Genomic DNA, 23,554 nt, shown 5'->3' on the forward strand with positions numbered 1-23,554 from the left:
CCTCTACTGGTACCCCGCGCCCTTTCGTTCCCCTGGCCTTCCGCCGGCATGTTTTCAACGCCCTCCGCTCACTGTCCCACCCTGGCGTGCGCGGCACGCAAAAGATCGTCGCAGAGCGCTGCATATGGCCTCGCATGAATGCCGATGTCCGTGACTGGGCGCGGGCCTGCCTGGCCTGCCAGCGGTCCAAAATCTACCGCCACACCATCTCGCCTCCATCGCGGTTCCTTCCGCCAGATGCACGTTTCGACCAGGTCCACATCGACTTGGTCGGCCCGCTTCCTCCGGCCAAAGGCTACCGCTACCTGCTCTCGTGCATCGACCGCTTTACCCGCTGGCCGGAGGTAACGCCGATCCCTGACATCACGGCAGAGACGGTGGCCCACGCATTCCTCTTCTCCTGGGTTTCCCGATTCGGCGTCCCGTCCACTGTAACCACGGACAGAGGACGCCAGTTTGAATCGGCCCTCTTCGGTCACCTGTGCAGCGCCCTCGGAACCCATCACATCCGAACCACGGCCTACCATCCGGCTGCCAACGGCCTGGTCGAGCGCCTTCATCGGCAGCTCAAGGCTTCCCTCCGCGCCACTGACCACGGCGACACAACCTGGCCCGAGCGTCTACCCTTCGTCCTGCTTGGCCTTCGCGCCGCGATCCGCCAGGATGACTGCAGCGCGGCCCACATGGTCTACGGCTGCCCGCTCCGCCTTCCCGGATCATTCTTCACCCCCTCGGTCCCGCTCGTGCACGACCCTTCCTCCTACATCGACCGTCTCCGCCAGCTCTTCCGGGACCTCAAGCCCACGCCTACCCGCTCCGGTCCCGCAACACGCGTGTTCGTGAGCCCCGACCTTAATCAAGCCACCCACGTCTTCGTCCGCCGGGACTCTGTGCGCTCCAGCTTGCAGCCTCCCTATGACGGCCCCTACAAGGTCATCTCGCGAGCCGCGAAGTTTTTTCGCCTCGATCTTCCGCGGGGACCTGACACTGTGGCAATCGACAGGCTCAAGCCCGCATTCCTGGAGTCGGCACCTCTGGTATCGCCCGACCCGCCCTCCCTACGTCCGTCCTCACCTCCTGTCTCCAGCATTCCTCCCCCTCCACGTCGAGTGCATTGGGCGCCGCAGCTCGCACACTACGAGCCGCCCGCCGCCTCGGGTCCGGCTCCTGCACTCCTTGGCCTCGGCGCCCGACCTTTCCGCCAACCTCGGCCCTCCTCGCCAGCCTTGTCATCCGCCACGGGGGGGAGCCCTGTAGCAGCAGCGTCATAATCATCACCAGCACCGCCATCGGTTACGCGCAGCACTGCGCGTGACCCGAGCTTTCGTTTTCGGTTCATCGCCATTAACCGTCATTAAACCCATCAACCTCAGTAGAGCCTGGTCGCCTCATTTCTCGCTCTACACCGATTATCACGGTTGTCTCCTAAACCGAGTACCATTGGACATTCATTGCCATGTTGTCTTTGCTGTGATGTGTGTTGCTTGCACAGTGCACTACGTGCAGGACTGTGAAGTCCTGTAAAGTTACTGTAATTAATTGCATTCTTAGCAGTTCATCACCTCCAGAATTGTATTCAATATTATGTAATTGTAAATGTAATTAAATTACTTTTACAAGTAAGCTGTATTGCACACGGAACTACTTTTGGAACTGCTCTGTATGCGATTTGGGATACAAGGAGCACCACTCTCGTATCGGACACGGACCAGTATTGCTCTGCTGCGAGGAGACCGCCGTTCCATTCTGCGACGCCTCGTGACACCCCTGGCTTCCCGCCAATGGACAACCGACATTCTCCCCCCATCTATGTTGAGCAGAGTTCATCCAACGCTCGCTTTCCGCATGCCACGAAACACCTCTCGTCAAGATGCTGCATTAATCCACCGAATGCGCCTCGATGTGGCCTTTACAGCTCAGTGGCGTTACCGCTTGAGACAAGTTGACTCTCCCACCTGCTGCCACTGTGGTGCCCTTGAGGATCTGGAGCACATTCTTCTCCATTGCCCCCACTACCAACCTTCCCGAACCGCGCTCTCCGAGTTTCTTAGTCAGCTGAACTCTCGCCCCTTCTCCCTATCGAAATTGCTTGGTCCCTGGTCCAATTCAGCCCAGCAACGATCTGCGCTCAAAGCTCTTCTGACATTTCTGGACACCATCGGACTTCGATCGTTATTGTGAAAGGGCTCATTACTTTATTCCCCACGTCCCCACCAGCAATGAGGTAGAGTATCGCCTCTGGCGATGAACCTCCCCACTCTTCCTCTCTCAAATAAAGTTTTGTTTCTTTGGGATACAACATCATTTCAAATGTTCAATTGCTTTCGCTATGTCCACCATGTAATCTTTCACGAAAGACTCGAAAGACAAGACTATCGTGGCTCGGACGCCTACAGATTGAACGCGTGTGCAACAATCATGGCAAGGAGCGTCGCCACGATGTTTTGCCAGGGGAAGGGGGGGGGGGGCAGGCAGTGGGCATGCATTGGCATGGCTGCCAACAAAGAAGCTAGCGGGCAAATGTTCGACAAGGATATCATCACGCGGGTTCCATCGCCGCATACTAGACTTAAGACAGACCGTTATTCATGTGACAATCTAAAACAATCTGCAATTACATATTTGAAAAATGCAATGAGAGCTCTCAGTCTCATGCAAGCTCGTAATCTCATGATGAGGCTACTGAAATTTTTGCATTTCAGTGTGCCAAAAACAAAAGCGCTGCACCATGGCATAAATCCGCAGGGGTGGCATCCAATGTATTGCTCCGTAGACGAAAGCGTGCTGGGTGAACGCAATGCATCCAGGACAGGTCCTGGTCGCACGTCACAGTAAACGTCAAGGCACACGTGACCTTAAAGATGGCGGCGCCCGTGATCGGCGGCTAAACCGTTTGTAAACAATGCGGTTGTTGTTTCTGCGCAATGTTTTGGATGTCTTTCGATCGCGATAATTATTATTATTATCCGATAATCTCCCGGTAAAACGCGCAGTTTTGTACATAAAGCCTCGTACTGTTGACGGCTTCCAAAGATTTGATGACGACCGCGCGTTAAGACTCACTGAGCCGATGTACTTAAACTAAGGAGAAATGGGCTACCATGGTGCGGAAGAAGCACCGCATAGTTTACGGTGGCAAAATACGTCCATCTCTTGGCGTTATCACGACGGAAATATGTCGGTAAGCGGCAGAGCGACATGTAAACAAAGTCACATGACCTGAAAATGACGTTTTCTATGACGTGCGACCAGGACGAGATGGCAGTTTTGCCAAAAGCACGCGCTTGAGGGGGTTTGTGTCACCCCTGTGCATAAATCAGTGTTTCCCAAACTGTCGGTCGCGAATCACGCGCATCACGGGAACTCGAAAAAAAAGGGCAGTAACTGATGTCCTTAGAACATTCTCTGTCCAGTACTGTGCGCCCCAAAAAACGCGAGATAGCGGACCCCGAGGTCTAACGAACAAGCAACTTAGTGAAGAACAACAGTCATTCCTGCTTGCATCCGTTTCCTGTTTCCTTTTTTATTCTTTTTGCGGTGGCTTTTAGCACCAGGTGATTCACCCTTACTATATTTACTGTCAAATTAAATTTCGTCATCAATTTTGTGTGCAATACTGCTCATGCAGTGAAGTCGAAGAGCTCCCGGAATCGCGAAAAGCAAGAGGGTGAGCGTCGCGACGCCATATCTTATATTTTTGTGGGTTGCGGGGCAGCAGAGTTTGGGAAGGACTGGCATAAATAATTTTAAATGTACCTGTTGACCAGCTTGAAGCATTCACGAAGTATAGTGTGGGGCTACCCAGCAGTGCTCCAATGGAGCATCTGTTTTCTCATGGTGTTATATTAATGACCAGAAGACGTAGTGGTATCGCGAACATTACACTCTAAGAAACAAAAGCTGGAATTTCCTTCTCAAGCCGGTAGAACGACAGTACTTCTCCCATTTCGGGCCAATCCACGCGCGCCTTCTCCTCCGCGGATACAAGCGGCGGCGGGGGCCCTTTCTCTTGCTCCTCGCTTTCACGTTGCTGTAAGGGTAAAAAAAAAAAAAAAAAAAAACAGGTAGAAGCTGGCAGAACGATTGTTTCTACTCTGCAGTTATACCCCAAAAGGAAAAATTGGTTTGAGTAGAAATGTGGTTGCAATACAGCTCTACCGAGATGGGTAGAAAATTCTTGCTTTTTTTTTCTTAGAGTGTAACTTTAAGAGTTCCTTTATTCTGAAGGCCAATGTAGCTTATAAGCTGACGCATGAGCAGTATTTCCTCACTACATGGGGCATAAATTTGTGTTCGGCATGTCTTCAAAAAGGCCCCTTTTCACTGCCTGATGTTTCAACTTCTGACGTTTCAACTAAGTATAGTTCGCAGATTTCCCGAGCAGTCCTAATACTGTACAATTTTATGCATTGTGCTCCAGTACCAATAGCCTTTTTCCTGTCTTTCGTCCAGTTTACGGGCTTCGTCTTTTCATTAAATATACAATAAAGTTATACAGTCAAAGTCTATGGGATGAATGTAATTTTATGGAACCCAATTACTTTTTATACTTAACTGCGGTTCTAATTGAGTTGCAATTGTTATTTTGTAATTGTAACCGTAATTTAATTACTATTACGAACATGTATTTGTAATCGCTATTCAATTAGTTTTGAAAGGTAATTTTTACAGGCCTAACCACATGTTCAAGGTAGCATTTGCAATAAACGTGAAGCATCTACTTTTTGATATGGCTACTACCTGGAATCATTTGCAAAGAGCCATAGAAAATGCACTCACAAATAACGTTGAATTGGTTTATCGAACTAGAATTGCTCTCATGAATCACACATAATGCGGATCTAGTTGCAAATATTTTGCACTTGCGATATTTGATTTCTGTTTTTTGTGTTTTTTTCTTTCAGTACAAGCAACGGCGAAGATGCTTTCAGACCCAGTCCACAAGGAATGTCACCAGCGTGAGAGAGAATGCAAAAGGGTCCACTCAATATTTACACACTGGCATGGAGCTGCTGCGTCGACGGCTATAGTGGCAGCGACAGCGTGTTCTGCTTACGCCTCTGCCTTGGGTGCGGGGCTCGTATATGACGACATCGCAGCCATCACGAAAAACAGAGACATTAGGCCCACCACTCCTATCACAAATTTGCTCCATAACGACTTCTGGGGAACGCCACTCACCAAGGTATGACTATGTAAAGGAGCAACAGGGATATGTCCTCCGCACAAATGTACATTGCGGCACCGCTGAATTGCACGAAATACATTGGGTTATACAACTGTCAAGCGAATTCACGTTCACCGTTAGTGGTCCGTAAATTTTCCTAATCTCTTCCGTAGATGTAGCGTGTGAAGCCACGTTCTGTGTTTCCATCGGAAGTGTAATTTCTATACTTTGTCTTCCTGCACTCCCTCTTCAAAGTGGCTATGTTATCAAACGTATTGAATCTGACCCTGGGTATGCAGGCACTTGTGCTGTTTCTAAACTGCCAGACTGATGTTTCCTTGACCTCCCACATGACGAAGGCACTTACTTTCACTATCCTATCAAGATTCAATCCCAGTTTTAGTACATTTCCTGATTCTTACCCTTCGAAATCAAGAGAACTTGTTCAGGCTCCATCTGCAGGTCGGGAACATACATTCCTGATATTGACCGCTCGTAACTGTAATCTCAGAGGAGAAGGCCAGTCACGAGCTTGTGTTGTAAAGTTGGAACCATGCAATCCCGGAACCATGGAAACTTGCTGCCTAAAGGTGCAAGCAATTTGCGTTCACAGAGTGAGCCGCTTGAATTCCACTGGGAACGCACGACCTTTCCATGTACGCATGCCATCTGTCTCAGTCAAGGCTATGTAGATGGGTAGAAATCCAGCGAACCGGTAGAATGTAGGAAGGGAGTTGCCTCAGGACAGAAGCCGCCGATATTTCGAACAGAGACTGTTCTTCTTCTGGGCAGAAGAAGAACAGTCTCTGTTCGAAATATCGGCGGCTTCTGTCCTGAGGCAACTCCCTTCCCTCAGTCAAGGCTAGTTATTTACTTTCGGTAAAATCAAATTTTAAACAAAATAAAATATCTTTCACAATGACACTTTTCGGTAGCAGCTTTTGTGAATGGTGAAGGCACTGACATACAATCACGAAATCATCCTTAAGATTATCGGGTTGCCGACGTTCTCTGCCCTGGGAGCTGAGGTGCTCCACGGTAAAGCACATGTATGTCGATATGAGAGCTATTGGATGCAAACTTGTAAACGTAACGGTACTGAACACATTTCATTAATTCGTAATCACTGTTCCGTGTAGGAGACCAAGCTTGCAGAACCAGGCTAGCAGCCGTAGGCTTTATACTGGCAGGCTTTGTACTTCATGAAAGAACGTGAAAGAACTGATGTTCTGAGGCTGGAACAACATAGAAGGGACAAATACATACAAAGCCTCAATTTGCCTAATAAATTAACGATGAAAGATTAAAGTCACTGAAAAGGTTAGCCAGCTGTAGGACTCGAACCCACTGTCGAACCCACACGAAGTCGCTGAGAAGGCGTGTTAGCTTAGCTCAACTGGTAGAGCCCTGGACCGGCAATCCAGAAGATGTGGGTTCGAGTCCTACAGCTGGCTAACCTTTTCAGTGACTTTCATCTTTCATCGTTAATTTGTACGTCATGTTCGTTGCTTTGAAGCGAAGCTTATTCAGTGACGTCAGGTTTACCTTGGTACGATGGACAGGGCATAACATTTACATATGTTGCTTCTTACCGTGTTTAACGTATTGCCCTTTTGACAAGCGTACAGGAGGAGAGCCACAAGTCGTATCGTCCTCTGACTGTGCTGACATATCGTATAAACTACGCTGTCCATGGACTAGAACCATTTGGATACCACCTTGTAAACGTCCTCCTCCACTGTTTCGTCTGCATATTATACCACAGGTATTGTAATCTGCTACTCACACCATCTGTTAATGAATGAGCTGGTTTCATAAGGAACCATGACTTGAAAACCCTAGACGAGGTAGGGACGAAAACAAACACACATAAACACGGTCTCAAATTCAGCTTCAAGCCCTCTTCTCGCTCTGCAGAATGGACCACGGCATAGAGCTGAGTTTGAGACCGTGTGTGTGTGTGTCTGTTTTCGTCCCTACCTCGTCTCGGGTTTGGGTGGCCACCTCGGTTGGCCACGGCATAGAGCTGAGTTTGAGACCGTGTTTGTGTGTGTCTGTTTTCGTCCCTACCTCGTCTCGGGTTTGGGTGGCCACGGCATAGAGCTGAGTTTGAGACCGTGTTTGTGTGTGTCTGTTTTCGTCTCTACCTCGTCTCGGGTTTGGGTGGCCACCTCGGTTGGCCACGGCATAGAGCTGAGTTTGAGACCGTGTTTGTGTGTGTCTGTTTTTGTCCCTACCTCGTCTCGGGTTTTCAAGTCATGGATCGTCACTACCAGCTCGCTTGCTACCTAACTTTCCTTTCGTTTTCGTAAGGAAGTTGCACGATTAAACGATCTTAGTTGCATCCGATATTAACGTTTTCTGGTGTACATGAAACATTTGCAACAATTTACTCTGTCGTACTTCCGAACATGCGTTTTGTAAACAACCATCCACTTGTACTAAAACCTGATCGCAAGTAAATATGACGCGGCGGAAATGAAACTAAGGACAGGTCAGTCCAGTAATGGAGGAGAAGGCCAACGCATGAAATATTTGTGATCTTTCAGGACGTGCCTGAGCCTTGTTCCTAGCTTTACCAGCTTCCTCGCTGCGCTGCTCTTCTCCGTCCATCCCATACACACGGAAGCGGTAAGTAACCACACGGAAGCGTGTAAACATGCATTCCTACAACAAGAATCAGCTGAGGCTAGCTCCATCCAGGCAAGACACAAACACATATCTTATGGAATCAAGAAATCTTTGAATTTGAACGCATTCCTAGCTCTGTGAAAATATTCACGAAGTTGAAAAAAAAAGTACCTTAATTAACTGCGCACTGAGAATAATAAATCCGCATTCATCAGAAAGAAATTACGGATGAGACCCGGCAGCAGATACACTAGAAAATAAAAATGACTGTACTCTCTGGCGCACTGCCAATCGCGTATGAAATGCGAGAGCATTACGACAGATGAAGGACGACGACGGCATTTAGAAAGAAGCGCACTTTCGTTAGTTTTAGCAAATCCGCAGCAATCTACGGAAACGATACGATAAAGGAAGCTGTCAAATCGATGATCAACAACGTGATGTAAGCCACTTCAAACGAATCAATTATAGTACCTTGTTGGTTTCGTCGGAAACCATACGCAGTCTCTACACAATCTGTGTCACTGATTGATTACTGTCAATTCATATTGATGGTGTCCCAGGAAACATGTCATTGAATTATAATATTTAAAAAATCTACGCCACCTAGAATCATGCGGTCAACACCATTTGCTTTTACTTTGTTTCTGCTACCTTATGATGTGGATGTCATCGTTCAGTTTTATTATGTCAATTGTTACGAACTGAACTCGGAAATCTGCAAAGTAAGGGTCGCTTTTCTATCCCACCAATGTGAAGGGCGTGCTGAGTTTACTCAAACTCATGATAATTGACGCGTATATTGAGGAGCTATTCCATCGGAAAAAATAGGCGAACATCATGCTTTCCGGAGCGGGCAGAGCATAGCGCTGGACGAGCCTTTGCTCGCCTTCAGCCCGACGAAAGGAGGTTGCTATGCTCAGCTGCCCAGGGATAGTAGAAAAATCATGCTTTTGCTCTCAAAATTTCAAGAACTGTCACGTTTTCGACTCGCCCTGTGGGTTCGGTTCAGGAACCTCCTTTCGACGGACCGCACAAAGGCTCTCAAAAAGTCTTCGTACGCTATGCTCCGGAGGCTCCGAAAAGCACGATGTTCCGCTTTTTTTTTTTTTTCTTTTCTGATGGGATAACTCCTCAATGTTCCTGTCATTTATCACGAACTTGAGCAAATTCGGCACGCGCTTCACATTGGTGGGGTAAAAACGCGACCTTCACTTGGCAAATTTTCACTTCGTAATAATTAGATAGTAAAACTTAAGTTAGATGACGTTCACATCAGGAGGTGGCAAAAACACGAATAAGAACCAATGCCGTTGTCCGCCCGACCTAGGTGGTGTAGTTTTTTAAATATTGTTATTATACTTCAATGACACGTTTCCTGGGACACCCTGTGTACTTTGCAACGCCACCACCCGTTCTACCAGCTCGCCTGGCTCAGTGGTTAGCGTGCTGGCCATGTCACGTCGAGACTGTGAGGTACCCGGGTTCGAATCCCGCTACCGGCTGTGCTGCCTGGGGTTTTTCCTGGGTTTTCCTCAGACGCTTTCAGACATATGTCGGCACAGTTCCCTTAGAAGTCGGCCGAGGACGTACATTCCCCAGGGCGTTAGTCGTAACGTTGCCCACCTCTGTGAGGCCGACAATGGCGTGCCCTATAGACATAGACAGGTATAAGCGACAGGCAGGTACTGTACTACCGACAACTTCATTGGAACCATATTCTGTAGAAGTCATAATGAACACTTCAACAGCACGCCCTTAGGCTTCGTCTCCGTTGTATAAAAGAATTTTTATGTAACAAATGCCGCCCGCTCCTGCACATACTGTCTATGTCTAACTTAGCTTTTTTCTGGGAGCATTGTGTTGAAAGCATTATAGAAGCGTAGAAACCTTCGGATAGCTGCAGTGAAGTTATTTTAGCAATTAACGACAACTGTGAAAAGGGTATTTCTATACGGACCCTGATGCTGCTTGTGGACGGAGGCGTAGTTTTTTCGGTGCTGCACACATTAAAGCTTAGAAAAGTTTGCGCCATAGGAAATACGCGTGATTGCGAAAATGTTCGTTGGGCTCCTACATTATGACCGCGGGATGACGATCATAAATGAATGAATGAATGACCGGTCATAAAATTGTATAACTAACTTAAAAAGCAAAGGTGGAAAGGCGTCATTCGACAAAATGTCTGCGGGTGGTATACGTCAAGGCCCGTCACCGTTCACGACAACACGCTCTCGACAACACGACTACGCTTTCTAACAAAGATTACCTTTCTGCGTTTGCCCTCCATGCACTCACTCTAACGCACAACTCCGGATGATAAAAATTCCTAGGGCATAGGAGGAGAGAGCACTGCATGAGACGACTGCCTGACCAACTGTCTTTTTTTGTTTTGTTTTTTCTTGGGGGGGGGGTTATATTAGGAGTAGCAGAAAACGTCAAGAGACGTGTTTGTTTTCTTACAAAACAGACTGACTTCCATCTAGAACGTTATAGTGGTTTAAAGACACTGGGGAAACAATGAATTGACGGGAATCTAAACAGGAAGTAGACTTATGAGTCTCATTTCGTAAGGGTTACTTCCGCGTCTGAAACATCAACTGATGGAAAACTGTCGCACGCTTCCCCTGGTTCCTTTATCAGACACACTTCTATGATATCCCTGCCAATTTTGAACATACGCTTGCCTACTATCCTGGAATCGCGAAACAGCGGCTCGGATCTGCATGAATCAGTGGACAAAAAATTTGTGGTGCTCATTCCGTGCCAACACTTGCTTGTCATATTAATTAGTTTTAGTACATCAGAAGATGTTCCCGATAACGGTTGGAAAGACAGGTTAACCAATCGCTATCAAGTGTTTTCCACCACATTGCTGTGTTTGAATTTGAGAACTCCCATTGTTTTCCCCATCGTTTTCATAGAGCAATTCTGATGTATTAAAAGTCCCTACTTCCTTTGTAACTCCACCCACCTTTATTTAAACGTAGTAGTTTGCATAGATTGGCAATATTCATGATTATTCCACTATTGGGACCGGCCTTGTGGGGGGGGGGGGGGGAGGGAAGTACTAAATTATTATCTGGAACTAATGACTTTTTTGTTGCTCTTTCAGGTGGCAAGTGTCGTCGGTCGCGCCGAACTCCTGTGCGCGCTTTTCTTCCTATGTGCCTTATATTTCTACATCTACAGCGCACACGTTGCTTCTATTCAGTGTGGTAAGTCGAATGTTGTCCTGAGCAGGGTGTCGAACCGCAAAAAATACGGGTTCGGTTCCGGTTCGCGATGGTTGGATTTCATGTCCGGCCCAGCCGCGCCAAAAATCGAACCCGTTCACAAACCGGTTCGCAGCCCTGAACCAGTTCGGGAACCGGTTCAACGCTTCCATCTTATATCTCCCAAAAAATACTTTTATCAGGAAAGGCGTAGGTTAATAGCTTACTGCTGTTGTCTCCATTGACGTTTTTAGTGGTCAGGTACTCCCTTTAGCGAGAGAAAGGAGAAATGGATGAACACTTGCAAAAAGCGTCAACGCTGATCAAGCGGTATTCGCTCCGAGATCGAACGGTGTCGGTCGTTGCGGAGAACGAAGAACTATCGTAGTGTGGACGCGTCGTCTGTTTTTACACATTTATTCCGCATTCAGTTTAGTGCAGTGCAGTGAATCATTAGGGAACCGAACAGTATCGTACCATCGCGGCACAAGTGATCTTCCGGTGAATATAAACAAGAATTATGGAAAATAACCATCAACTCCGAACATCGGCCCACGTGTTATCCACATTAGAAGTGTGACGGTGTCGCCTCCTATAGGTCGATCTCGCAGCGAGTAGTCCTGCTACTTTCTGTTCCTAAAATCTCTTTTACGACAAATCAAAGAGGCGCCGTTCTGTGTACGCTCCTTCTTCACTTTTCGTGTCTCTGACGTTTAATTTTTACTCCTCACGTGTGAAGGGTGTCACGTGTTGGTTGTCACGTTGCTTAATCACATATTCGTCCTACAGAGCTACACAACTGGCCTACTCGATTCCTGCTTCATTCGTACGCGTGGCACCTTCTCACTGAAGAGCAGACTCAGCAGCGCGTGTGTGGGGCGTGTGGGGCGCTAGCCGCGGCGCTCACAAGGACAACTGCGCTTCAACGTGTTAAAAAAGACGCTGAAAGCATACTTACTATACGTTCTCGTTTAACTGCTAGGTGAAAATTTGCGAAATCCATGATGTGGAGACCAATGTGTCCTAGTTCGTGGATTGACAGGCTCTTGAACTCTTATGATGCCTTCTTTTTTTATATATTTATTTTCCTTGCGTTGGAATGGGAAGCAAAAAGCCGAGGAGGCTAAGGCTCCCCTCCCAATGTACACCGTACAGCAACAGTACAACAACAACAACAACAATACCAAATCACGATATACAAATTAGCAGATTACAAAATAACAAACTAGGCAACAAAATTGCATACAATGAGGGTAAAGTGATTAATCCATGTTTAGAATGAAGTTAGTGAGCTTCTTTTTTGTGATTAATAAAGGATCCGGTGTAATTCTGACATATTGATTAAAAATTTAAGCCGATGTATACTGTAGGGATTGTTTGCCGTAGTTCGTTCTACACAAAGGTGTACACCACTGCTCATTACGAAATGAATAATTCGATACTCGTTTATTTAAGTTACATACTTTTAGGAAGCTGACGTTATTATTACGAGTACATGCTGAGTGCATCAGTGTTAATCGGTACTTATAGAAGTTGGATATTGGAATGACACTGTAATATTTAAATAAATCTACATTACGTAAATAAGAACCGATGCCAGCAACCACTCTCAAGGCTCTCTTCTGTACCGCTTGCATTTCATTTATATTCCCGGCAGTAGTTGTACCTCAAACTAGGAAGCAGTATTTATACCTCGAGAAAAATAAAGAATTATATATATCTGGAATTTTTCGTTTTTTGGTAAGAAATAACGATACCTGCTTAATATTCCATTTACGCCAGCTAGTTTCTCTGTAGCGTATTTTACGTGCATGTTCCGACTTAAAATGTCTGAAAATATCATTCCTAAAGTTTTAAAGGAAGATACTGTCTCGAGCTTTTTATTATCATGGTAGAGTGTAACATTGTCACTAACAACTTTATTTTTCGGGCGAAAAAGCATTGTTTTCGTTTTGGTTGTATTGATACGCAATGAACTGCAATCCGACCAAGGTTTCAAAGTCTGCAAGACGTTATTTGCTAGTGCTTCAATTTCTGTTATTGATTGCCCGGAAAAAAGTAATGTTGTATCATCTGCGTACATAATAATAATATCCAATCTGGAAGTGCTATTAATTATTGGAAGAATGTTGACTATGTCATTAATGTATATATTAAAAAGTAAAGGGCCTAATATGCTGCCTTGTGGAACCCCTCATTTGACACATGCAAGATTAGACGGGTTGTTATTTATTACAACTGCCTGCTCACGCAAGCTTAGGTAAGATGCTATTAGATTCAGTGGAATACCACGAATGCCGTACCAGTCTAGTTTTTTGGCCAATACATTACAGCGGCCGTTCAACCTAGCGAAGATCCTCCGTCCGTGGTCGAACGCTGCCCACCAGACGCAGGGCCTTCGTCTTCTGGCGGAGTACTTGTGCTCCACTGGTGTGGCGAAGGCTCTTTGAAAGCCCCATCATCATCCCTTCATCCTCCCCCAACGCGAAATAGGGCAGTGTACCGCCTCAGCGGTGGTGAATCGCCCACCCCATCACCATCCAATATCTATCTATCTGTCTATCTGTGCGTGTGTGTGTGTGTGGCCGGCCAATACATTATGATTCATGCAGTTGAATGCTTTTCGGAAATCTACAAAGACACCTAGGTTTAGGCTCTTTGTCTCAAAATTTCTAATGATTATCCCTTTTAGGTTCAGTAAGGCTATTTCTGTTGATTTATTTTTCCGGAAGCCATATTACTGATAAACTATTACACTATGTCGGTCTAGAAATTTTGCCAAGCGAACGTATATTATTTTCTCCAGGCCTTTAGAAAACATTGGGAGGACTGATATTGGACGGTAATTTGATAATTCATTCTTATCACCACTTTTATTGATTATTGAAATTTAGCCTTTTTCAACTCTGTAGGGAAAATGCCACTCTGCAATGACAAATTATAGATGAAGGCAAGAACTGGAGCTATTACATCAATAACATATTTGATGGGCCGTATTTGAAGACCAGCAATATCACAGCTTTTCGAATTGCTAATTAATGCATATATACTGGTTATTTCCATAGCATCTGTCGGATACAAGAAAATCGATTCATTGACATCATTTCTTAAGGAATCATTTGCGCCGTTCTTTGGATTCTCCATAATTCAATTCACAAAGAATTCATTAAAGTGATTAGCCATTTCTTCGGCAGACAAAGTCCTGTCGTTAAGCTCAATGTTATCGCATTCTTCGTGGCGCTTTCTATTTAAAATATCATTTAGCATTTTCCACACAAGATCGCTGCGTTTCGACGCCTGGTTGAATTTTTGCAAGTAGTAATCAGTCTTTGCCTTTCTTAGAGTAGAAGTAACTTCATTCCGGAAACGACGAAATTTTTGCAGTTTTTCGCTTTCACGGGTTTGAAGAAAGTCATGAAACATCCGGGGTTTCTCTTTTATCATGCTATGCAAATCTGGGGTTATCCAAGGCTTTCTAATTTTTGTTTATATGGTTCTTTTAACAAAAGGAAAATGTATTTTATAGATACTTATGAATTTTTTACTAAAGAGTGCGTAGCAGCGGTTAACGTCATTTTCGTTAAACACTGGATCCCCGTTTACAGAACTAATATCTTGTCTAAACAAATTCAGGGATCCATCCGTAATAGGTTGTATAACTATTGTTTTGTGTGCCTTCTCTCTATGTGCTTTTAGGTTACATATTAAATACACCGATAAGTGGTCACTGACATCAGTCATTATAGTGCCCGCCAAACAGGTTTTCGTAATAGCATTCGTTAATATAACATCAATGGAGGTTGAAGTCAGAGCAGTGATTCGTGTCGGGAGCGTAACACTGTTTAAAATATTGTAGGAGAGAATCATTTGTTCAAAACTATCGTGTAATGGGGACGTAACATTTTCGTCTAGGTTTAAATCAGCGCCAAGAATGTTCCGCAAAGGAAAAAAGTTTTTCAACAAACGTTATAAAATCGCCTATGTTCCCATTTGGTTAACGGTACCTAACACAAAAAAGTAATTTATCTTTCACTACTGTTAACATTTCATGATTTCCTGTTGTGAGAGAAAAATCTGGGAGAACTGCACATGTGTCTAGCCCGCGATGTACCTAAATAGAAACACAGCCACCTAATCTATTTGGTCTATTTAAGAAAACATGTTGGTAGTCCGGTAACATGAACATAGAAGAACTTTCATTGTACCAGGTTTCGGACAATATAACGACATCAAACTGAAAACTCAGAGTCTCAAACAATGCAGACAGTTCATCAACTTTGTTCGATGCTGAACGACAATTTAAATGAAAAATACTAAAACATTTTCTAAACCTGTTGCAATGCAGCGCGAAATCGTCAGGTAAAAAGTGACCTGAACACTCCTGTGCCTCCTGAGAACAGATTATGCATAGCACGTGGAATTAGAGATATACTAAGTACAAAGCGATTTAAGACCTTCAATATGGGAGACGACAGAGGGTGTCATGTTTTCGCGCACTCTTACATACACTTTCGCATTCCTAGTCCATGCCTGATGAATTTTGCCCCCCCCCCCCCCGCCCCGCCCCACCCCAGTCTTTTTTCAGCGAGATAGCTGCACCGATAATTCGCTTTAAAGATGGACAGTGATGTTCATTGATAAATATTGGCAGTTGACTTGAGATATCGATACCTGCACATCTAATTCGCCTTGAACGCGCTTTTTCAATCACGCGGCATCCCTTTTCTGCCTGGATTTGAACTGTACTATGATATTTCTCGAATCCGTGTTTTTAACTGATAGCGAGTGACATATTTCTACGTCATCTGCCGTTATGGACTCATTGACAGCAACACCGATCTTTCCTATAAGTTCCAGGATGTCTCTAACTTCACCAGGGGGTATTCCTTTTATTTCGACATTTCGGTTCCTGGAGTACTGTTCCAGTTCTGTAATCCGGATATCACTGCTCTTTAACTGTACCCTGTTCTCTGCACAGAGCTTTCGCAAGTGCTCGTTCTCAGTTTTCAGTGTTCTCCTCAAGAATGGTTTACATCGTTTTGCGGATGCCGTCGAACGTTCCATTCATGTATGTCATACTCTGCTTTAAGTCTCTGAAGTTCCTACGCATGTCTCGTTCAAGGGTATCCTTGACATCCTTAAACTCGTTTTTCAACTCTCGTTTTAGCTCTTCAACAAGCTTTGAGTAGTCCTTGCTTTGTTTCGCCTCCTTGCCCATGCCTTCCTTGTCCATAACAGAATCCTCGACAAACTCTATGTATTACAGTGAAGCACTTATCTATACAGTAGGTACAGTTTCTCGGCAGCAGCAAGCAACAGAGAAGATATGAAATGTTTGTGTATGCTCACCTGAAAAATACAGGAACAATATCAAAAGTCGAAACACAACGTCGAAGCAACTGTCATAGCTGCTGTACGAGTGGACCTTTTTTCTTTCTTTTATATCGGAACCGTTTTGTTGCGAACCGGTTACCGTTATTAATACTTTCGGTTATGTTCCGGTTCGGGTTCAATAGTGTCGTGAAAATTGCGGTACGGGTTCCGGTTCGGTTCGTATAGGTTTTCCGTTCGGGTTCCGTTCGACACCCTGGACCGGATATCCGGAGTTTATTTTGTGGCACATCAAGGGTATGTCTGTCAATCCATCGTCGTGGGGTTTTCTGAGAATCATCAGTTTATTGTTTACGACCGAGTTCATATATAAAAAGGAGAGATGGGACGAATCCAGAATTTTTCGAATCTGAATCCAGGGAAGGTTCAACGAATCCCCGAATCTTACGAATCTCGAATCTTTCGAATCCTTTTTTAAGAAGAGATTTAAAAGACTGAAAAGAAAAACACTTCTAGTGAAAAGTGCTTTGAAGAGGAATATAATACCTTTGTTTAGTGAAAAACATATAATGCTTTAGTTTCAGGAGAAAATATAGTTCTTCTTAAACGCAATTTATTTAACATGTTCTTCATCGACTACAAGAAACGCATTAATTCTCAAGTCTGAATTATTTCCATAAAACTATGGAATAATCAAAAGCAAAACCAGGTTGCTTTTAAACTTGTAATGTAACAGTTCCTGTCTAAACTCTTTCAGTCCAGAGAAATGTAAACAAACAAACAAGAAAACACCTGTCGGCCAATGAGGCTCTCTGTGGAGACCGGAGGCGCCAACTTGAAAAAGAAACAAACAAACGTGGTCGGTGGATTCGAAAGATTCGATTCGCTGTTTTGGGCGATGGGATTCGGATTCGCGAATCTCGAATCCCTGCCTAGGATTCGAGGATTCATGGATTCGCGGATTCGGTTGGCACATCCCTAATAAAAAGGGACAGCTGTGAAACAATAGAAAAAGAATGAGACGCTTCCTGTTATGCGGCAGACCTCGCAGACAACGACATCTCTGGCACGATCACTTGGCGACATGAACACCTTGATACTCGTACGTGTTTTTACTTGATAGCCAGCCTTCGCTCGTATCCCATCTCAGTGTCAGCGTTGCAACACGTAGCTACCCTTTACACAAAACATCGGCCTGCTTGAGCAAGAGAGGAAGTATCAGTTACAGAAAAAAAAAAAACAATCCGTTCTCCAAGTAGAACTGGGAAATGGCCCATCTCAAAATGTCCTCATTTCGAGTAGAGTCACTAACTAGGGTACTACTTCAGAGACTGAAATGCTGAGGTGCCTCTGGGAGTAGCATGGAGTTTACCAGCTTTACACGAATGTTTTGCGCATCGGTAAGTGGAATAATCCTGCATGTACAGTCGGTTTGGGTAAACAGGGCCACCCTTCGTTGTCGCGCGGGCAGATAATCTCGACACAAAGGAGAACGAACCAAGTAAACCTCGTAACAGAACGGGAATTAGGGAACAACTTTTCCTCGAGTTGCTTAACCCGTAAACCAGTCATCGGGGTACTGGATTTCCGGCCGACTTCTCGGTTACGACCCAACGAACGATCCAAAACCAGATGTTTGTAAGAGCACTTACAAACATATGATCTACGTGCAGCCAAAGCGCACGCTAATTTTATTCCTTAGATCTAAAACCATGTTTGCCAGATTTTTCCTAACTACCTTACATTTTGCCGGTATATGTTTTTCAGATATTTATTTATTTATTGTATGTACGTCAAAGGCCCGCAGAGCGGGTACAACATGACGGAGTGGAACATAACAGAACAAAGGAGGCAAATGAACATAAGAAAAAGTCAGGCACGTGATACATCGCATAAAATACAATGGGCAAAAATATCTGTACAGGTCACAAGGCACAAACAGCAAAGCGCGAAAAGTTATGAGTAAGAAGAGGATTAACTAGGGCGAGCAGAATAAATCGTGGATTGCTTGCTTAAAAGTCAAATGATCACTAATTGTAGCAATGTCACGAGGAAGATCGTTCCACCAACGTGAAGTTCGTGGAACACAAGACTCGGAAAAACGCTGAGTATTACATCGGTATTCTCTAACCTTAAACACATGATCCACACGGTGAGATATATGGCTAGGGGGCAGCAGTATAGAGGAGTAGAGGAAGCTATTGTGGAAGGTTTTGTGAAAAAGTAGCAGGGCAGAAATCCTACGACGAAGGGTCAATGTGGTTAAACCGAGCTTCAATGTTATGGCAGAGACACTGCTGTCGGAACGATAGTCACAGGCTATGAACCGGGCGGCCCGGTTTTGAACCTCCTCCAAAGAGTCTATGAGGTACGCCTGATGAGGGTCCCATATCGCCGCGGCATATTCAAGCTTTGGCCTCACGAATGTCGTATAGGCTAACTTTTTCACCGACACTGGGGCCAGTCTCAGAGTCCGCCGAAGGAATCCCAAGGTTCGATTAGCGGCAGCTATAGTCTGAGAGATGTGATGAGACCAAGAAAGCTTGCTACTTAGATGAATCCCGAGGTACTTATATGAGGTAACGTGTTCAAGCAGAGACGAACCACAAGAGTATTGAAACATTGTGGGGGTGGACCGCGTGAACGACATTGACTTACATTTATCGGCGTTAATAGGTAACTGCCACGAGGAGCACCAGGAAGCGATCTTATGAAGGTCATCTTGGAGTGCAATTTGTTCTGACGAACTTGATATATAACGATAAATGACGCAATCATCAGCAAATAGGCGAATACGAGATGTCAATCCAGATGGAAGGTCATTAATGTAAATGAGAAATAATAGGGGGCCAACAACCGAACCCTGAGGGATTCCGGAAGTCACTCGGTCTAATGAGGACGGGGAATTGTTAACCAACACGAATTGATTTCTGTTACTCAAAAAGTTCCGTATCCACGTAAGGACGAGCGGGTCGATGTTCAATCCGGAAAGTTTTGATATTAAGCGAGCATGTGGGACCCTGTCGAATGCTTTAGCAAAGTCAATAAATATTGCATCAACCTGGCATCCGCCATCCATGCTGCTCAATAAGTCATGTGTTAGACCAAGCAGTTGGGATTCGGATGAATAGCCACGCCGAAACCGATTTTGGAAAGGGTAGAAGAACTCATTTGTTTCAAGGAACGTCATTAAGTGATACACTATTATATGCTCAAAAAATTTACAAGGTATAGGTACAAAATTTACAAGATGGGCCTGTAGTTATGAGGTTTCACTGTTTCGCCAGACTTGAAAATCGGAATTACCTTCGAAATAAGCCAGTCGGATGGGATATCCCCCGTAGAATGTGATTAAATATAAGCGTTAAAAACTTGGCTGAGACCTGTTTAGTGTTTTTTAGGATTTTGGATGATATTCCATCGGCACCGCAGGAGGAGTAAAGTTTACTGTTATCAATTAGTTTTAATATACCGCGGTAGGTAAAGGATAGGCCCTCCATCCGGGGGAAGTTGTAGCAGGGGGATGAAGGCATAAGTGTAAGGTCCTCACGTGTGAATACCGACGCAAAGTATCGGTTTAGGATAGAGCAACAATCTTCATCCGGGGCCATCACACCAGTACTGTCAAGCAGCCTTGTAGGGGTAACAACACGTGGGGAAATAGTTCGCCAAAATTTTTTTGGTTGGTGTTCTAGGAGTGATGGCAACGTGTGGTTATAGAAGGAAGCTTTAGACTGCTTTACACACTTCGTAAATTTTTTCTCAGCTGAATAATAGCGATTCCAAGCACGAGAAGAGTTAGAAGTTTTAGCCAAACGGAATAATCGCTTCTTCTTGGCACGAAGTCGCCTAACAGTAGCACTGTACCAGGGAGCTGAATCCGAGGAGGGGACAGAACAAGTGGGTATGTGAATCGATTCCAGTTCCCTGAGCTTCTTCCTGAACAAGCACCAGTTGTGTTCAACAGATCGCGTGTTAAAGTCCACAGCGAAGTCATCGAAAAATAAAGACAGGGGGGGGGGGGGAATATGTTTAATGCAAAGTAAGAAGGAAAGGGAAAGGTTAGCCACGGTGTGGGCTTGCTATTCCCTAATGCTTTCAAGCAAACAGAAGAAAACAGCTGGGGTACAGAAAATTATAAAAAAATACAATAAATAAATAAATAGGTAACAGCTCCTTCACTAATCGTTGCGCATCAGAGAATGTCCAGGAGTTTAGATTCCCGAAGGAATCGTGTCAGCGCAGACGTGACTTCAGCGTGCTGGGTAGGGCCAAGTAGCACCGCGAGGGAAAGCTCTCGGCAGCCTAGATGAGCAAGGCGGCGCCGGAGACTCGATCGGTGGACTTCGTACCGCTGGCAGGCAATGAGAGTGTGTGGCAGTTCAATAAAGACAGTTCAGTATTGAAAGCTTCGAAGTTGGCAGCGTTAAAGTTCTTAATGACTTTGCGTCGTGTATGAGAACGGATAGTGCCGCACAAATAGAAAAAGAGATAAACTTATGATCACTTAAGCCATCAAATGAGCGCAAGTTGGAAATGATGTCTTGTCTAGACGTTAGTACAAGGTCGAGGCAGGAAGCTGAGGAAAGAGATACTCTAGTAGGGAAAAGGATCATTTGTTCTAGATTAAAGCTCAGGCACGTATCTAAAAAATCCCGTTCTGATGGGGGAAGGTGTACTTGATAAGCAGGATGCGCCCAGTTAATGCTGGGGTAGTTAAAATCGCCCATCAAGAGAACAGGATAAGACGGGAAACGTTCCACAAGGTTTGCGAGTGCAGCGCTCAGCTCATAGTTGAAACAATCAAGGTCAGGGGGACGGTAAGAGACGCCAATAAGAAATCTAACAGATGGTAAACAAACACAAGCCCAACACATTTCAAGTTTGTTCAAGGGAGGAAGGGGAGTGAACGGAATGTCACTCCTAAAGCCTAGTAACACACCGCCGCCCCTGCGATTAGGGCGGTCACAACGTACATACACAAAGCCGGGAAGTAACTCGTTGTCAGATATATTCGGATGCAACCATGTTTCAGTTAGTACTAAGATATCAGTTTCACAATTTTCGATAAGCGAGTGCAAGTGGTCTCTTTTATTCATAATGCTACGGATGTTGCAAAAAAGCACATTTAAGTTTGGGAGAGTTGGTCATGCGCTGGCAGAAGGGCCAGCGTCCGGACAGTTTATCCCGTCACGACGCGATTTTGATCTGGTAACACGAGAGTCACTCGTAGAAACGGGAGCAACTGACCGTCCGTCAACCATCTGGCGTTTGTCGGTGGATTCGTTCCAAACATATACCTCATCATCAATAAAGAGTTTATCAAAAACAAGGCGGACCCTGCTGCCCTGTCGCCTAGCATCAACCGCACTATCCCACAGCTTTTTGCGTATCATCTGCACTCGCTTAGTGTAGTCTTCTTTAATCGAATACTGTGTGCTCTTGAGGCGAAAGCAGTTACGCATCACGTCGGATTTCTCAGAGGAATTATACAATTTCAAAATTGTCGGACGTGGTCTGTCATCACGCTTCCTCCCGATCCTATGAATGCGCTCAATGCTGCCAACACTCACGTTCAGGATGTCGCGGAAAATATCGTCTCTTGCAGTGCGAAGGAGGCTATCAGGTGTCTCAGAACTGTTCTCACTGATGCCATGAATAATGATATTATTTCGTCTAGAGCGACTCTCCAGGTCATCAGTCTTCCTAATCAGTGTAGCAATTGAGGCCTCAAGAGGGGCGAACCTTTCGGAAGTCTCAGTGAGGGCTGATTTGAGGGACTCTAGCTCGGTTACTTTATGTTCAGTTGATGCCATTTTGCTGCTAAGCTCTGTTAGAGACTTTCCTATATGCTTCAAAGTATCCAGAACCATGCATTAAGTCATTGAGCACAACCCATACAAGTCATGTACGCGCTATATCTGCCTTCTGCGACAGAGCGCTACCTGATGTTCACATATTGAGTTGAATATACATGGACGTATGCACTCGTATATTGAACGATAACAGTTGAGGTAAAGGCACTAGCAGTGAGATTCGAACCCACCATCCCACTATCATGTGGTATCTTTAATTCTAAGATATTCTTCAGCATCACGTCTTTGGGCAGCTAAGTCCGTCCATTAACGAGTGATCACTCCTGGAAAAGTGTTCCGATCGCCTGTCCTTGCGATGAATACGCCATTTCCTTCGAATGTTGCTGCAAGTCGAAGCTCCGAACAACATAAGAATAATAATACGTTTCACGAGCAGTGAATAATATATCCAACCCGGAGTTGGAAGCGGAAAATGTTCAACACAGCGGTGTTCATGTTTCATGATGGCTTACTACGGATGTATCCAGGCAGCCGCAATACTTTTAGCTGATAGCTTTACCTGATCACGTACGTATCTGCCGTTTGAAAATGATGTTGTTCCGTGTTGTGGTTTCTTGGTAGCGTGGGGCCCTTGCTTTTCTATTATTTGTTGTTACGCGGAGTACGTTACTCAATTGGGTCCTCCTCTTAGTGCGTAGCGCAGAATAGGGGGCCACAACTTTAGTGTTCTAATGTTCACACTATAGGGGTTTTATGCGGGAGGTAGCATATCCTAGAAAGGATAGCGAAGCGATGTAACGAGGAATTGAAGGTTTCTTGTGCATTATTCTAGCGCTGCAGTAAACTTAGCCACGGCGCCTTGGGTTTTTCAATTGTGTTTCTATCTATACCTAATGTTTCACTCTTTCGAATTGGTGAGTATCGCAACAGTGTTTCTGAACCTTTTAGTTGCTGCTTATGACTTAATTTGTGCTTTCAGCGCTGTGGCGACAGTGCCTGACCACAGTGTCCCTCGCTGCTGCTGCCATGTTGTGCAAGGAACAGGGCCTTACAGTACTAGCAGTTTGCTGTATTTTCGACCTTATTTCTCACAAGGTAAAGCCATCGCATGCACGTAATATACACGTCCATTTTATTCGTCAATTGCATATACGATCTACTTTTCCTTCAACAGCAATGTTTGTGGGGAGGACAGAAATTTATGAAACCACGGAAGATTCCCAAAGATTCCGTTTACCGTGTCTGTATTTTGGGTGCCTCGGGAGTTCTTGTTCTGTGGTGGCGACTGCTTTGCAATGGACCTCATACTCCAGTCTTCAGCCAGTGAGTAACATCTTTATTTTCCGAAAGACAAACTGCATTTTCACGTGAGAACATATCCCATCCTGCACACG

General features: G+C 45.0%; 1 protein-coding gene across 2 annotated transcripts in view; it reads left to right on the top strand.

Annotated features, from left to right (window-relative positions):
• Positions 1 to 23,554, top strand: part of LOC135385165 (protein O-mannosyl-transferase Tmtc3-like) — a 246,876-nt gene that overhangs the window by 143,871 nt on the left and 79,451 nt on the right. For both annotated transcript variants that reach the window (XM_064614347.1, XM_064614348.1), the window contains 6 exons: positions 4,905 to 5,185; positions 6,796 to 6,932; positions 7,717 to 7,798; positions 10,914 to 11,016; positions 23,140 to 23,255; positions 23,335 to 23,483. In XM_064614347.1, the coding sequence (XP_064470417.1) occupies positions 4,922 to 5,185; positions 6,796 to 6,932; positions 7,717 to 7,798; positions 10,914 to 11,016; positions 23,140 to 23,255; positions 23,335 to 23,483 (851 nt within the window). In that variant the 5' untranslated portion in view covers positions 4,905 to 4,921. The remainder of the gene's footprint in view (positions 1 to 4,904; positions 5,186 to 6,795; positions 6,933 to 7,716; positions 7,799 to 10,913; positions 11,017 to 23,139; positions 23,256 to 23,334; positions 23,484 to 23,554) is intronic.

Source organism: Ornithodoros turicata, chromosome 2, assembly GCF_037126465.1.
Source record: "Ornithodoros turicata isolate Travis chromosome 2, ASM3712646v1, whole genome shotgun sequence".
Taxonomy (NCBI): domain Eukaryota; kingdom Metazoa; phylum Arthropoda; class Arachnida; order Ixodida; family Argasidae; genus Ornithodoros; species Ornithodoros turicata.